Source organism: Haemaphysalis longicornis, unplaced genomic scaffold, assembly GCF_048455015.1.
Source record: "Haemaphysalis longicornis isolate Haplotype H1 unplaced genomic scaffold, Haemaphysalis longicornis Haplotype H1 scaffold_1, whole genome shotgun sequence".
Classification (NCBI taxonomy): domain Eukaryota; kingdom Metazoa; phylum Arthropoda; class Arachnida; order Ixodida; family Ixodidae; genus Haemaphysalis; species Haemaphysalis longicornis.
In genome coordinates, this window is record NW_027526203.1 from 32,863,240 (window position 1) to 32,878,812 (window position 15,573).

Genomic DNA, 15,573 nt, shown 5'->3' on the forward strand with positions numbered 1-15,573 from the left:
GCAGAGGAAGGTCCGGGCTACACAGAGCCGCTCCCTCCCCCCGGCGCGTTTACGTCGCCCTCGGGACTAGGCCCCGCCGGCGTCGGCGAGAGCGGCGCGCGAAAGGTACTCGGGAACTCAGCCTCGAGCTGCTGGACGGCGAAGGTTTGTGATGTCAGGTCCGGTGAGTTCACGGCACTGATGATGGTGTCCGGCAACCGGCCTTAGAGGTCGGCTGCTTCTACAGGATGCACTGCATAGTCCCACAGGATGTGGGCCAAAGTTGCGCGTTCACGCTCACATACACTGCACACATCACTGACATAGACGTCCGGGCACACGTGGCGTGCGAGTGCTGGCGTGATTACCGATAGTGTCTATAACTGGCGTAACAGCACTGCCTGCGAACGCGCGAGTCCCGGGTGGGGCGGTGGCGCGGTGGCGCGGTGCGGCGGCCGAGCCGGTACCACTCCAGCACCTCCCCGTACGTGAGGGGTCCCACCCGTCGTCGTCGTCGTCGTCGTCTTCTCGGTGGTCTTTCGCCGCGGAGCTCGGAGGAGGAGGGGGGGCCCCGCCGGTAGCTCGGTGGCCGCCGGCCGGACTCGCCGTCGCCGCCGCCGCGCGGTTGGTCAGTCCTCGCGCGGCGGCGTCCGCCGTCTCGTTGCGGTTGGGGAGACCGCCGCCCACGTCTCTGATCTCCGTGTGCGCCGGAAACCACCGAAGGTGGGTGGCCGGCACCGCTTCACTAATCACTGCACGACACCTCACAACGCGCACGAGGCGCACGTCATCCACACGCGGAAGGATTCATCTGTCAGCAAGCCATCTGTTGATTTGCTACAAAAGGAGCACGATTATCTTGACCGATGACAACTTTCTTCGCGCGTGTCTATGTATGCAAATATAAGTTTTTCACAATCTTTTTATCTTTATCGGTTCCTTCTCTCTGCGTTTTCCTTCTTCGAGGGTATATATTCTGTTACGATGAAATAAACCTTGTTGTTGCTAGTCGGCGCCTTGTCCTGTCAATCTTTCTTGTGTCCCGTTTAAGCGCTGTTATTCTCTGTCAAGAGTTTGCTGCAGCAGAACTTTGGCAAGGCCAAGCTTTGGTGAAAGTTGGGAACGCTGGTGTTCAGTCAAAAAGTAGGTGGCACTCTTTAAATTTTTCGAATGAGAAAGAAGTGCACAGTGTGCTGTGAGTAACAGGTTTCTGCCTGAAGAAGTTGTTTAAATAAAGTACAGCTTGCAGCTCACAAATTTTGTCACATCAAGCCAGTACTTAAGCGATAGAAACAGCAGTTTGGCGTTAGAAAGCGTCGTGCCACTAACGAAAGCCAGAGGACACCGGAAGATTTCTTGGAGGTACCGAAGGCTTTTCACTCTGCCGTGAATGCCCTCTGAAAACTCTGCGAGTACACCTTGTTGGACATCTCAAAAATGGACCAGACGATGGTTAGAATAGTCACTGGCTAACAGGACCAACTACGTGGTTGGCGAGAACACCATGTGAATTGCTAACACTGGTTGCACCAAGAGGAGCTTCATGGTCTTCTTCAGCTTGATTATAAATGTTTTGCTCCAATGCACCGCATTACTTTTTTTTTCTGGGGTGGGGGTTAACGTTTCTCCACTGCCAGTTTGAATTTGAATTATGGGGCAGTTCTGAACAACAGCGTGCTCCTCAAAATTCCCTGAACTATCTGCATATCGAGGGGGGGTGCTTGCCCGGTATTTTACGGTACGTTATTTCAATGGCACAAAATCACGCTTACAACAAACATTTTTGAGCTTTGCCCATCGGTTACAGCGAACGGATGCTGTAAAGCCAGCGCCACAATGAGCATTGAGATAAAGATGGCTTGTGACCTCTGTCCACATGGATTGTTTTTCCGAACCACCTTTTACCTACAGTACACGTTTCGTGGGCCTCTCAGGTCTTAGGCAAGCTACCCGACGTACAGTCTTCCCGCAGTCACACCCTCGCCCCGCCTACCCGTGCTGCGAACGGGTGCTGGCTTCTAAGGTCGCCCTCCCGCCAGCCCTCGCAGCTCGCAACTGTGCTCGCCTTTCTTCTCCCTTTATCGCAGCTTTTCTCCGCGAGAGCTCAGCAAATTCTTACTTGTGAACCGCAGATGCGCGACGTTGCAAAGTGACGAGCTGGCCGTCGCTTTTGGTTGCTTGGCGACGGCGCAACTGATCGCTCTCAGACTGAATTTGCTTGTCGCGCGACTGCATCACAAACCGGCTAGCCAATTTTGGCCGCAGAGTCCGCTGATGAAGCTGGAAATCAAGTGTTTGTTTACCTGCGGATTGCAAATGGCGGCAAGTTGCATTCATCAAGCGACTTGCCGTGCATTTAGGTTTTTTGGTTAGCTGGTTCAGCACGCACATGTACGAATCAACAAACAGCTTGGCACTCTTCAGTGCGGTAAAACGTGTTTGATTGTGAAAGCAAGCAATCTTCGTGTATAGCTAGATGGATAGCGGCACGATAGGCTGACTTTTCAGCTTTTTCATGCCTCTACTGGCAAATAGTTTTCAGCTTTTTCATGCCTCTACTGGCAAGTAGTAAACACTGTGGAGTTCAAAGGCTCCCGAACTTCTGTGTCTATGAAAAGACGCGAGGTTTGCAGGCCAGGAATGAGAGTTGTGACATGAAAGCAAACGTGTGTGTTTCTCCCTCCAATAATGTGTTGAAGAGAGCCTGCCTGAATTGGTTATTTTAGACTCCTCCCGTGACCTGCAATGCTTACGGCGCTGTTCCAGGCTATTAGCATGTGTTTTAGAGTGATTTCTAGCTGTCCTTGTTGTGCTAGTGTAACATATTTTTCTTTGAATGCTAATGGTGGAAGCACCAAGGAAATTGTATAGGTCGGGTAACAGCTCAGCAAAACGCAGTCTCGACGCGTCGCAGGCCGTTGCACGACGGGCCCAAGTTGCAACATGTTCATACCAAGGGCCTCGGCGAAGAGCACGCGGTTGCTTGTAATAAACGTGAGACGGCCCTTGTTGCGTTTGCACTGCCGAAACAAACAGCCATCATGGACTTTTTGGCGAAAAAATAAATCCTGTTTCGACTTTTTATTTCTGTGGTTTATTCATTATCAGCTTTGAGATACAGCGAACGGGGGCTGCGTGACTTTAAGGTTCGTTATAAACGGGCTCGAGCGTAGGCACGTGCTGCAATCCCACACAGGTGGGAAACAACAGCAGCCGCTTCTACCAAAAGCCGTCGAATGGCAACCATGCGTGGATAGCTGAGCGCTGTCCGCAGGTTCTCATGTCCCCCATAGGGAGAGGAGGAAGGCATGTGAAGATATCCCCGTCCCACCAGGGCGGGGGGATCAGCGCCCCCATGTGCCGAGCAAAGGGGGTCACTAAGACTTCACATCCCCACAACCCTTATGTGTACACCATCAATACGAGCATTCCACTGCAAGAATATTGTTACAATTCAGCCAAGGGCGTTAAAGGAGCTGGTGTAATACGGTATATCTTCTCAATTGCCATGTCTGTTTTTTTTTTTTTTTTTTTGAGGGGGGAGGAGGGGAGGTGGCAGTGTACTTTGCCTGCTGCCACGGGATTTTAGAGGCTCGTCTGTTTTTGTGAGTTAGTTTCGCTAGTCTTGGCCTTACCCACTCTGCCAAATGGTAATTGAGCGATTTGGCGTGAAACTGCGCATGTCAGTGCAGCTTTGATGTTTCGGCATTGCGCACTAGGCGGCCATGGCTGCGACAGCCTTCTTGTCCAAGACTGTGCATGGTCTTTTTCTGCTCTCGCAGGGCCCACTTTCTGAGGCAGGACAAGCCCGACTTCAGGGTCACCAACAAGCTGACGCTGTGCCTCAAGCCCCAGAACTACATGCACCCCATGGCCATCAAGAAGTCAGGTGAGCCCCTAGCTCGGTTCTGCTGTGCAGACTCTGACTGCGAAGTTGGAGGGATTTCAGAATCAAGAGATCAAAACTATGGGGAGAGGATGGGATTGGAAAGGTACCGTTTTTCTGAGCAGTGGGATTAACAGCGTAATATGCCACTTAATACGCTTAGCAAGTTCACGCCATCACTACCACCCCATAAAAAAAAAATGGAAACAAAGAGCAGTTATTGGCTTGTAGGGGATCCAAATGATGATGATGATAGCTTCTAGCAATCCTAGAAGCTATCAGCGTCATAGAAGCTAAAGCTAGAAGATATCCTAGCCGCAATAGCTTGTCAAACAATAGACAAAACAGTGTTGGTCATAAAACTGTAATATTTATATTTTTCAATACTTTGAACCCTGATGAATGCAATAATCGAAGCAGTTTTTTGATGCACCGCTTGGAACTAATTTTACAGCTCATTAAACTTCGGTGTTTGAAATGGGCACTCAAAATGGTTCTTGCCACTGCTACCACCAAAGTTTAGTCTTGAACCTACGGCATCCTATGCTAATCGTGAGCGTGCGCTCATGATAAATGCAAGCGGGTGGGGCTTGCTGCCAAGGTCAGGTGCCCAGTTGCCCACTCAGATGAAAAGATAGCGGGCGCCACCCCTGCCACAAGCGAGAAAGGGGCTTGCGACAGGCCTAGCAGCTGTCTGCAAGTAATCAGCTTGGTCGATATGCCTTGTTGTACAGCAATATGTTTTCCGACTGCATTTCTTCCGCCCCCCTGCTCTCTTTACATGCGGGTAAAAAACACATAACCACTGGTACGTTTGTTATCCGAATAAACATGACTTGACTGTTCCTCACTCCTTTTTGTAAAGGTTGCATTATGGGATCAATGATGTGGATAATACAGTGGAATCTCGGTGATACGAATTCGGTTGATACGAATTTTGTTTTGATACGAATTTTCGAAATTCCCCGGCGAAAATGCATTGTATGCAATGAAAAAAAACTTAGGGTGATCCGTACTTATTTACCACTCTGGTGCGGGTGATACGAACACGTGAGCCGCGAGCAGACGACTCGGCATGGACGGGAGGCGGGAGTGTTGGTGTGGCCGTGCGTCCTTGTGGCCCTGGTTGCGCGCAGGCACAAAAGCATTAGTCCTCCCCCGCTGACGGTAATCCTCCTTGTGGGGTGTTTACAATAGCAGCAGGATAGGTGCTGTTCCGAACGAACAGAACGTTTCGCCCTCTGAACGCCTGGTCTTTCTCCCTCCCTTCTTTTATCTCCCACTACAATCTCTTCTCTGCACCTTTCGTTTCCGCTTGCTGCAGCTCGGGTGCCTCTAGCTTCCTTTTTCGTATTACACTTTTTGAATAAACCACGGCAATCAAGCGTTCCCTAATTGCTGATTGTGAATACCTTCGCCATTTTGCCTTCACCGCATTCCTCGCTTCTGAGGTCTATGCCCCGCACTCTAGTTACCCTGTTGTCGCCTTGCCGTGTTGCCTCCGCCACTTGTGCGTCAATTATGTTGAAGTGTAAACCGCATGGAGCGTTTTCTGCTCATGAAAACGCGCCGTGCATGCCAAAAGCGCGCTGACGCCGCCGCAAATACCACCCGCATGCTGCGCACGGCGCGGCAAGCGTCGGCAACATGGCGGCGTCACTGTGTCACCGGCAGCGAGGTGGTGCGGGTAGCTCGACCGACCGCTTCTGACCGCTCTTTAAGATGCCACTTAAAGGAACAAATGAAGTTGCTTGCACATTAAAGGAGCTGATAATGTGGGGGAAAACGACACTATAAAGCATCGTCTGCGCGGCTAGGAAAAGCGCCAATAAAATATCCGCAACCGTGGTAAGCCTAAACAGTTATGTTTTATACTTATGTTTTGTTGCATTTTTGCGATTGCATGGAGTATATTTAGGGGATTTAATTGCATCAAACTTGTGGTGACTTCTAGCGACTGTTTTGAAATACGTGAAAAAAAAATTCTGTGCCCCAGGGATTCCAGGTTGGGCTATAAATAGCCAGGTTGGGCCATGTTTTCTTGAGGTTGGCGGGAAAGTTTCTTTGATTGGCTATTTAGCTTTTCTTGGGCTATTGGGAGAGCCAACTGTGAAAGCTATTTTTAATGCATGTTCGAGCCAGCTAACTATGAAGCATTTTCAGTGGCTTCTTCGAAAAGTCTTCCCCTAGTAAGGACAAGAAGACCATTATTCTTCAGCTTTGCCGTTCATTTGTGATTGTATGTGTGAAAAGCACCTTGAAGCACCTTCCATGGCGACCTCCACATCAATTACTGGACGATACTGGTCAATTTTTAGTATTTTGAGATGCTTTGGACACATCTAGCAGTTGATGTTTATTTGCTCCAAGGTGCTCCAAAATTGGCATTTAGGTGCTCCAAATTGCTCCAAGATTAATAATTTGCTGATATAAAAATTGCTTCAAATCACCGTTCATCAGTGGCACCACTGCAAATGCGAGGGGTTGGTCAGTTTGAGCGAGGAGGAGTCAGTGTCAGTGAATCAAAATGTTTATGCTGTGATGTCTAGGCCGGGCTGAACAATATTGCTTTTTTCAAAGAGGTAGAGACAGAGATTTTTGTTCAGGACGAAATAGTTGTGGTTTAGGAAGATGCGGTAAAGAGATGACAAGGAGCTCAAAGATGGAAGCTGACTGTACGGCAGCAGATGCAGCAGCTCCATCCCTTGCCCTCTCAATCAGCTCGCGCTCATCTTGAGCTAACTAGCTGGTCAAATCTGCTTCCCATGCTTCGAAGAAGTGCAATATGTTATGTTTGAGTTCTCTCCTCGTGATATTCTTGGACATGACTAGGTTGTGCGCAAGAGGGTGGATGTTTCCCCTATTTGATGTCTGATCTTCCCACCAAACACCTTAACATACATGGATTTTCAGACAACTGTGTTGGTTTTTTGTCCACAGAGTTTGTAATTCTTCGGCATTGAGACCTCGTTGTAGCAAGGGGAAAGATAGTGTTCCTAGGCATAGGATGAGGATTCGTTGTAACATTTTTCGAAGAGGGCAGTGTGGTAGTCGTGGTCACAAGGAGCACAGTATGTGAGTTCGTGTGCCTCTTGCATTGTGCGTCGTTCACTTACAGACCTTTGGATTCGGCTTTCCAGGCAACGTTGTTAAATTTCTGCATTATAGATGGGAATATCTTACCGAAGTGCTTGGTATTCTGCCTCCAGAAAACACTGTTATGTCCTTTGTGAGTCTTTAATGATGTCACGCTTCTACTTGGTACTTAAGCTATTCGGATTGCAAGATGATGACTCGAACTTCCACTTTTTTGATCCTGTGCGTTGGGGGACCATGCAGCCACAAATATTGCCAGAATAGTAAACTACGACAATTGGGGCCCCGTGCTTTCGTATACATGCCGGAATCTGTGCATTCTCTGGTCTCATGATATTGGAACTTCCCTGAATGAACTTGAGCCTGCCATACTGCCCCTTGTGTAGGATTCTATCCGTATTTTTGTCAGAGGAGGGTTTTTATGCGGGGTCGCTGGATCAGTGCCATGTCTATCATGGCGTGCAGTGGTTTCCTTTCAGAAGGGGGGGGGGGCCTGTCTTTTCTTTTCTGTTTGGGGATGCCTGTTTCTTTTAACCCATTCGCTTCCAAAGCTGGCGATCCGCCCCGGCCGCTTTCTTCAAGGCCGAACTGCGATAAGCCGGCAGTTTGCCGGCCTCTGGAAAAACCATTGCTTTTAAAAGACCCCGGTAGAAGGCGCTACCCTCTGCTCTGTGCCTGGTTGTTTTGTCCTTTCACACCAGGTGGACGTAGTTGTCCAGTATACTTGAGCTTGCTTGTCGAAAAAAAAAAATTGGGCGTTTCTTTCGGCTGCCGTTTCTCTTTCGAGTTGCTCGCCGCTCTGGAAGCATGGCGTCGTGAAAGAAAAGAAGCCTCACGTGTGAGGAAATTCTCGAGCTGGTGTTTCAAAGTGATGATGAAAGCAACTCTGGGGACGATCCAGAAGCTCTCTTGGACCAAGAAAGTAGCAGTGAAGAGAGTGACGTTGAGAACAGCAGTGATTGTGAAAGCGGTGTGTGTACCTCAAGGCCCTCTCTCCAACCCTCCACCTTCAAAGAAGTCAAAAAATGAAGACTGGAAGTGGGAAGAGAAAGTCAGTTCAGATACTGTCACCAAACTGCCTTGGAAGTCCTGGTGTCAATCGAGCGATAACTGAAAGTAGGTGAGAGTCCCAGTGCAGTGGAATTGTTCAACACTCTCATCGGAGACGATTTTTGGGAGATGATTTCACGGCACACGAACGCTTATGCAAAGGAGAAACAGGCTTGTAAGCCGGAGCACACCCACATGGCATGAAACGACACCGGGGGAGATGAAAGTTTACTTTACGCTTTGTGTGCTAATGAGCCAGGTAAGAAAGAGCTGCATCCAGGCGTATTGGTCGCAAAGAACTGTTATTAGCACACCATTTTTTGTTTGCGACGGTGATGCTCAGGCAGCGTTTATGGGCGCTCTCCCGGTATCAACACTTCTGTGACGACAACCTTACAGCAAGTGATGACAAGCTGGCGAAGTGAAGACCTGTACTGGACTATATACTCAAGCCCATTGGCAGTGCCTACTCTCCGGAAGAATGTCTCGCTGTGGATGAGAGCTTGATGAAATTTCGTGGTCGTCTCGCATACGTGCAATTCAACCCATCAAAACACGCCCGTTTTGGCGTGAAGTTTTATAAGCTGTGCGAATCTGCAAGTCGCTCCTGCCTCAATTTTTCTGTATATACAGGAAAAAGTGAGCATACGGCCGCTACCATTGGGATGTTGTGTAGTGAAGCTGTTGTCATGAACTTCTGCGGCGATCATCTCGCGGATGGTCACACAGTCTACATGGACAATTGGTATTCTTCACCGCTCCTTTTTCTTCAGATGCACGAAGCAGGAACTAACACTGTGGGTACTGTTATGGTGCACCGTAAGGGCATGCCCAAAGAGCTAAAAAGACAGCTGAAAAAGACGAGTGCAAGACCTTTTTCTCCCAAGGCATCATGGCACTGACATGGCAGGATAAGAAGCCGGTCCACATGCTTTCTACGTGTTGCAACTCAGCCAATGTGACTGACACCGGCAAGAAGAAACGCCACAATGACCTGTCTGTTTCGAAGGACTACAACCGTGGAATGGGAGGTGTCGATTGAGAAGATCAACAGCTTGCTTCCTTCCCCATAATGCGTAGGTACGCAAAGGGGTACAAGAAAATATTTTTCTACATCATGGAGATCGCTGTTTACAACAGCTACATCTTGTCAGCCAAGATTACGGGAAGGCAAGGCAGCTACGCAGACTGGAACGTTGACCTGGCGGAGCAGAGGATTGAAGAGGCTGTGTTGCCGGGCTACCGGCATCGAGGCGAATTGCCTGTTGGTGACTCACCAATGCGACTAGAGGCCTGTGAGCGGGCTCACTTCCCTCGGCAAATACTCCCGATTGCCATCAAGCCGAACCCTTCCAGGCAATGTCACGTCTGCAAAGCCCAGGGCAAAAAGAGTGAGAGCAGGTGGGAATGTGAGAAATGTGGGGTGGCACTTCACATGCCCGTCTGCTTTAAAGGAGCCATGAAGACAGAATACAAGTTTGTTTTAATCGAAAAATTTCGCGTTTTATAGTGCCCCCAGCGCTTGTCCGGCAGCAAATGATGCCGTATTCACTGAGAAATTGATCAATTTAGGTTGAAACTTTGATTCTCCCGCCAAATTGTGTTTTCGTGATGTCAGCAATGATGCCAGAAGCGTGTGTATTCAAGCGAACTTTCACTGCGTCATTCGGGTTTGCGGCCTTGCTGTCCGTCAGCCCTCCCAGATGGCGCTGCTATAGTCATCCACGTATTCATTCATTCAAAAAGCAGCAATACCGTGGGTAATGGAATACAAATATCTGGGCATATGGTTAAGCGAAGGTCAGGCGTATCTAAAAACTCATGAGGAGCATCTAAGAATGAAAGGCAGAAGAAATGCCTTTATCATGAAGCACAGAGCTCTGTGGGGATATAACAGATATGAAGTAGTGAGAGGAATCTGGAAGGGAGTAATGGTACCAGCACTCACCTTTTCAAACGCAGTAGTGTGTGTCAAATCAGAGATTCAATCAGGGCTAGAAGTAAATCAGAGGGCCGTAGGTCGATTGGCATTGGGAGCACACAGTAAAACAACAAATGAGGCAGTGCAGGGAGACATGGGGTGGGCATCCTTCGAAGTGAGAGAAGCACAGAGCAAAATATGTTTTGAAGAACGACTTAGAAATCTGGATGATCAGAGATGGGCTGCCAAAGTGTTACGGTATCTTACATGAAAAGCGTGGACACACAGTGGAGGAAAAGATCCAGAAGGCTCAGGACGAAGTATATGAAACCTGGAAGTGCAGGGGAAACGACCAAGGCAATAAAAAATAAAGTGAAAGAAACGGAGACAACGACCTGGAAAAAGAGGATGGATGCGAAGGAGTCCTCAGATATCTACAGGATCAGGAAGCAGTAGATCACAAGGGAAAAATTATTCGATAATACCAAAGGAAATGCATTGCTTTTTGAAGCCCGGGCGGGTTGCTTGCGGACAAAAACGCTTATCCGCGCGCTGGTACAGGAAGAACTATGCGCAGGCTGCGGAAATGAGCCAGAAACCATGCGACATATTGTAACGGAGTGCAAAAGTATCCGTCCAGTCCTCAGTGATGGAGCCATCCAGCTTCCGGAAGCCCTTGGCTTTAAGGTTAGCGGAAAAGTGAATTGGACAGCAGTATAGGTTAGTAAAAGAAGGTTAGAATGTTGGTGGGTGAAGAGCAGAGAACAATCTGGGAAGACATATGAACAAAGAAGTCAGACTAGCACAAAAATTTTGTAAAAGTATTTTCTTTCTATTTTGATATTATTTTTTTTATTTATTTTGTTTTTAATTTTTGGCGAGGTGATTGCACAGCGGCGTTGCGACTAAGGCCGCTGTGCAACGCCACCCCGTTACAAAGGGGAAGCCACTAACATAATCATCACGAACCGTTGTCCGCCGTTGCTTTGTTTTTGAGTGTATTTGCACCTGGCTTGTTTTTGTTAGTGTAAAAAGTGATCGTCTCATGAAACCTGGGGTATCCTCGACAAAGAGGGTCACGTAAGACAACGCCGCTTACACCAATCGGCCAGTGTCCTGTAAAACAACTGCAAAGCGGCGGAGTGTTGTGCAGCTACAAGCATAGTGCGCCCAGTACCAACAGCAGTGCGCATCGGTCCTTCTGTGCTTACGTGCTTTTTTGTAACTTTCATTGTTTACCGCACCATTCTTACTGCTGTAAAATGAATATGGATTACACTTAAGCGCAAATAGTTTGTTCAGAAAGCCTATAAGCCGTGCCTAATTTGCGTTTGCTTATTCCGTCCTCAGCCAATCGCACAGCTGGGCTCATGTGACATGATAGGTTCTGTTGCGGGAAATGAGCTAGTGGGCTGCATGGCCATTCCGTTTTTTCCTAGTTATGTAGCTTATTTGAGCGAAGTGTGCTTTCACAATGGTGTCAGTATGATTATAACGAGCCAATCTTTCGAATGAACCAAACTTGTGTTTTGTCCTCATGGCTCCTTTAAGATCTTCCACTCACGCAAGGTTTTCTGACTGCAGTGCTTTTCGAACTATTCCTTGAACAAATAAAACAAAAAGTGTTGATGTTGTGCAATTTAAGGGGGGACGCGGCTTTCAACTTCGGAAAAATGACCAAAACATCGTTTTTTTGAAACCCACATATTCGGCTTCTATGTTTCCTATTCTGTGCGTCTGCAAAGTTTTTACGCTGAAAAGCGTCGCAAAGTGGCATAAAAAAATACTTTTGTCAGGCGCGGTGACAAACTATCAGCGCAAAAGGGCGAAAAAACGGCAATTTTCGGAGCGCTCTATCTCCGCAACGGTGCCACCGGGCGCGGCCATTTTGATATGGTTAGATCGGCCGAGCGATCGTCTTTCCCGTTCCGCTCGTCTCTTTTATCTTCGTTCATTCACAAACGCACAAACGGCAGAAAAGAAACGACGCACAAACGAAGCTAGAAATAGATGCTGAAGCGCTATTGGTCCTCCGGTCGGGGCACAGAACAGCGACCCTCCTGATTGGATGTCGCGGGCGCAACGCAAGATGGCGGCCGCCTGAGCTGCGTAGCGAGTGGATCGAGTTCATTTTCGCCGCTTCGCTCGGCGGAGTTTCTGTTCAATCTGTGGTATTCAACACGGACGTTATCGCGATGGGAATGCCAGAGATAACGAGCCAGATTACGGGAAGTTGTGGGGCTCGAAAGGCGGAGGTCATCGAACGTTTCGTGGTGCGCGTGACTCTACCGTCGCCAGACCCCGGAGGGTGACGCGGTGTGCGCGCTTGCGATAGCGGTTCGTGAAGTGAACTTTTAGTCGGATTTGCGATGTTTACACGCTTAGTTATTGCTGTGTTTTGACTGTGGGCTCGCTAAGCGACTTGAGAAAGAAACGGTCGACGCGTCAAACGCTGCGGCGCGCACGGCATAGCCGACGCGCATTGGAGCATCACATGACTGGGCAACCGGTTACGATTGAACGCCAGTAGTTGTAATTAATGCCTGCGACGTTAGATTTAATCTTAAAAGCGACCTGACCAGCCATATCAGGTATAATCAAAGTTCGATATGTCGCGGTAAGCGTGCGCTGCGATGCGCGCGTGCCATATCGCCTTTCTTGCGCTACGTTTCCCGTGCACTTGTAATTTTCATGCAAACAGGTTTGAGTTAGTAATATAGGAATAAAAATATGCTCTCTGCGTTAAAAATGTACGTTACTGTGGCAGCATTTAACAGTGATTTTTTTAGGGAAATTATTGATACCATTACTTAGGGCATACTGGCTGTGCTGCGAGAAATATTGGATGCCTTGAATGTCAAAAGTAGTAAAAAAAATATGCTCTTGCATTGAAGTTGGGAGTTATGCAGAATACTCTACCAAGCTTCAAAGTAGCTCATTTTCAACCTTGTGGTATGCAAACTTTTGGCAATGAACACCTGCACTATGAGTACTAAGTTGCTGTGCCAGGCAAAAAAAACATGAAAAAAAAGCCAAAAATGTTCAAATTTAAGTTAAAAAAATGCTTAACTTGTTGCCATGGTGACAACACTGCAAAAGGAGGTTGTCCAGTGCGATACAGCCAACCAACTAACCTACTTTGCATTGAAAGCCCATTGAAACCCATCTCCCCTCCGTTTGGTTTGCAAAGGGGGGTATGTACTCTTCACGGAGGAGCTGAAAATGATGTTTTCTGGAAAGAGAAAGGCTGAAAAGGCACTCCAATTTCAAGGCAAGGCCTTCCAGAAGCCCCATGTTCAAAAAGACATGAAAGGCTACAACCGTGACGACTTTTGATATGTGAAACCTATGTTGCAACTTCGGAAGCCGTTTTCTCAAAACAGTTTTTTTTGCCACCTGTGTCGCTTGTCCCAGGGATTTCTTCGTGACCGCTGGGTCTATTTTGATTCCGTTTCTTGCATTACATTCCTTGATGAACTGTTCAGGTCGTGACACTTTTAGTTTTCCAGATTTGTTTTTTGTGATTTTTTTATTCAAATAATCGTTCACAGTTGACATGCCTGTTGCACATTAACCTCTAAAAAAATGAAAACTAAAAAACATTGTGTTGTAAAAAAAAAATTCTAAAACTGTCACGACCTCATCCATTCATTTGGGAATGCAAAGCACTTCGAACAAGTTTTCTATCGTGTTTTATAAGCCGCTCAAGCTCGGTACAAGCGGAACAGAAAGAAAATTTCATACATAAAAAAGTTATCAAAATATTAACTTCAAATTTTTATGGTGTTATCACAGAAGCATTTCCAGTTGCTGTGCCAATTTTCATCAAAATCCACAAAGAAATAAAAAAGTTGATTTTGAAAGCCACGTCCCCCCTTAAATAGCCGGAGTTGTGGAGGTTTCTTTACGATGGCGTAGAGGGCCGCCCGCGGCGCCGAAAGTCGAGCGGTATAGCACACGGGGACGGGCATTCAAGCGGCGGAAGCGAACCGGTTAAAATGGGTGTGATGGCCCCTCCCGATTTTGTTTTTACATCCACTTTCTTGGTGCTAGGAGAGTGGTTTCTCTGATTTCTTGAAATGCGCAAGGAAGACACAAGTTGAGGACCTATTCATCGTCATTGTCACCAACATCCTATTTAGGACGACTGCAGCATGACGGTTTCTCCCATTGGCCTTCCTGCTGTTGTGCTGTGCGTCCCGAGTCCATTCTTTACTCTGAATACTGTTATTTCATTCCTCCATCGAGTAAATGGCCGTGCCCGTCTCCTAGACCTATGCATGTTCTCTCTCTTACCCTGGTGGTTCACCCTTTGTTAGTTCATCTCGCGGTCAAAATACCGAGGTTGAGAACTGCCTTATATGCTGTCCTAATGATGGTGGTTCTTTCACTTTCTTTGCTGCGGGTAAATTTGTGGTACGGCAGGCTCTGCAATATTCACCAGGCACGGCACATGGTGAAATTGCGTGTCCTTTCTTTCGTATCCAATGTTGTATCATTGTCCTCCTTTCCAAACTTCTGTTGCCGTAGCGCCACATTACAGGTTCAGCGGAGCCCTCGAATCTTGCTGCCTCAGTCGTAGCTTCGAGGTGGCAGCCGTGACGCATTTCCGTGGACGCCTCATGAGCACTGCTGATAGCGGACGGCTAGGAGCCACGGGGGAATCGAAAAATAAGTATTATAACGCTATCATATTAAAAAAAAAAAACTAGTGCTGTCGTCAAGCACTGCTGTGCATGTAATTTACCATGCATGTAAAAGAAAAAAAAAACTCCAGCGCTAATGCTAAAGGTGAAAGGACACCCTGCTTGGGAGAGGTCATTGCGGCCGCTGCATTCTTTAGGAGCCATTATGGGTAATTGGAGACATGGCTACGAGTGTGCCAGTTCTTCCCGAGACGACTTGCAGATCCTGCTACCGGTGCCTCGTGTCGATGACGAAAAGCTGGTGGAAGTGTGCAATGCTGGGGATGACACTTTGCATCCGCGACTCGCCGCAAAGAAGACGTCGACCCCTTCGATACATATGACGACAATTATTAGCACCGCAACTATGCAAATAAGCAATGGTACTGAAACTTAACTACCGTATAATGCGGAATATAGGTCGAGATTTTTTACAGAAAAATTTGCCAGAAAGTCACCCCTCGACCTATATTGCAGTCACTGGCAGTTGTCATCTGGCGACCGGGCAGCCCATCGAGCCCATCCAAACCCCAAAGGCACCATCGCCACCACCATCAATCGGACGCGACGCCATCTTTGTTTTGTTGCTTCTCTTGCTGTCGGCGAATGTGTGCGTGCTATTTTCTTCTTGCTCAAAATGAGTTTAGGCACTTGGTGCCAGTTTACAGCAGCATTTAAAAGAAAAGTTGGGGGTTTTCCAAGGCCAATGACGTGTCCGCCTTGCGCCAGTTCGGTATCACCAAAAGACGTGTTGCTAGCGGCGTTAGCTGAAGGGGCAGCTCTCGGTATGCAACGCTCGGAAGGCCTCGTTTCATGGGCGCTGCTCTGTGCACCTGTGCTGCTGTACAAAGAGGCAAATTTTGTCCGCTAGTGTCGTGCGATGTCTCTACGGATGGATACCACAAGATGTTTGCTGACCGCCAGCACAGACTGGCTGTCGCTCCGGTCTGCACAAG

At 48.0% G+C, this 15,573-nt stretch overlaps 1 protein-coding gene across 1 annotated transcript in view; it reads left to right on the forward strand.

Annotated features, from left to right (window-relative positions):
• LOC144175778 (three-prime repair exonuclease 1-like) overlaps positions 1-15,573 on the forward strand; it is a 63,186-nt gene that overhangs the window by 32,011 nt on the left and 15,602 nt on the right. Inside the window, exon 4 of the mRNA XM_077704793.1 lies at positions 3,762-3,868. Within this exon, the coding sequence (XP_077560919.1) occupies positions 3,762-3,868 (107 nt within the window). The remainder of the gene's footprint in view (positions 1-3,761; positions 3,869-15,573) is intronic.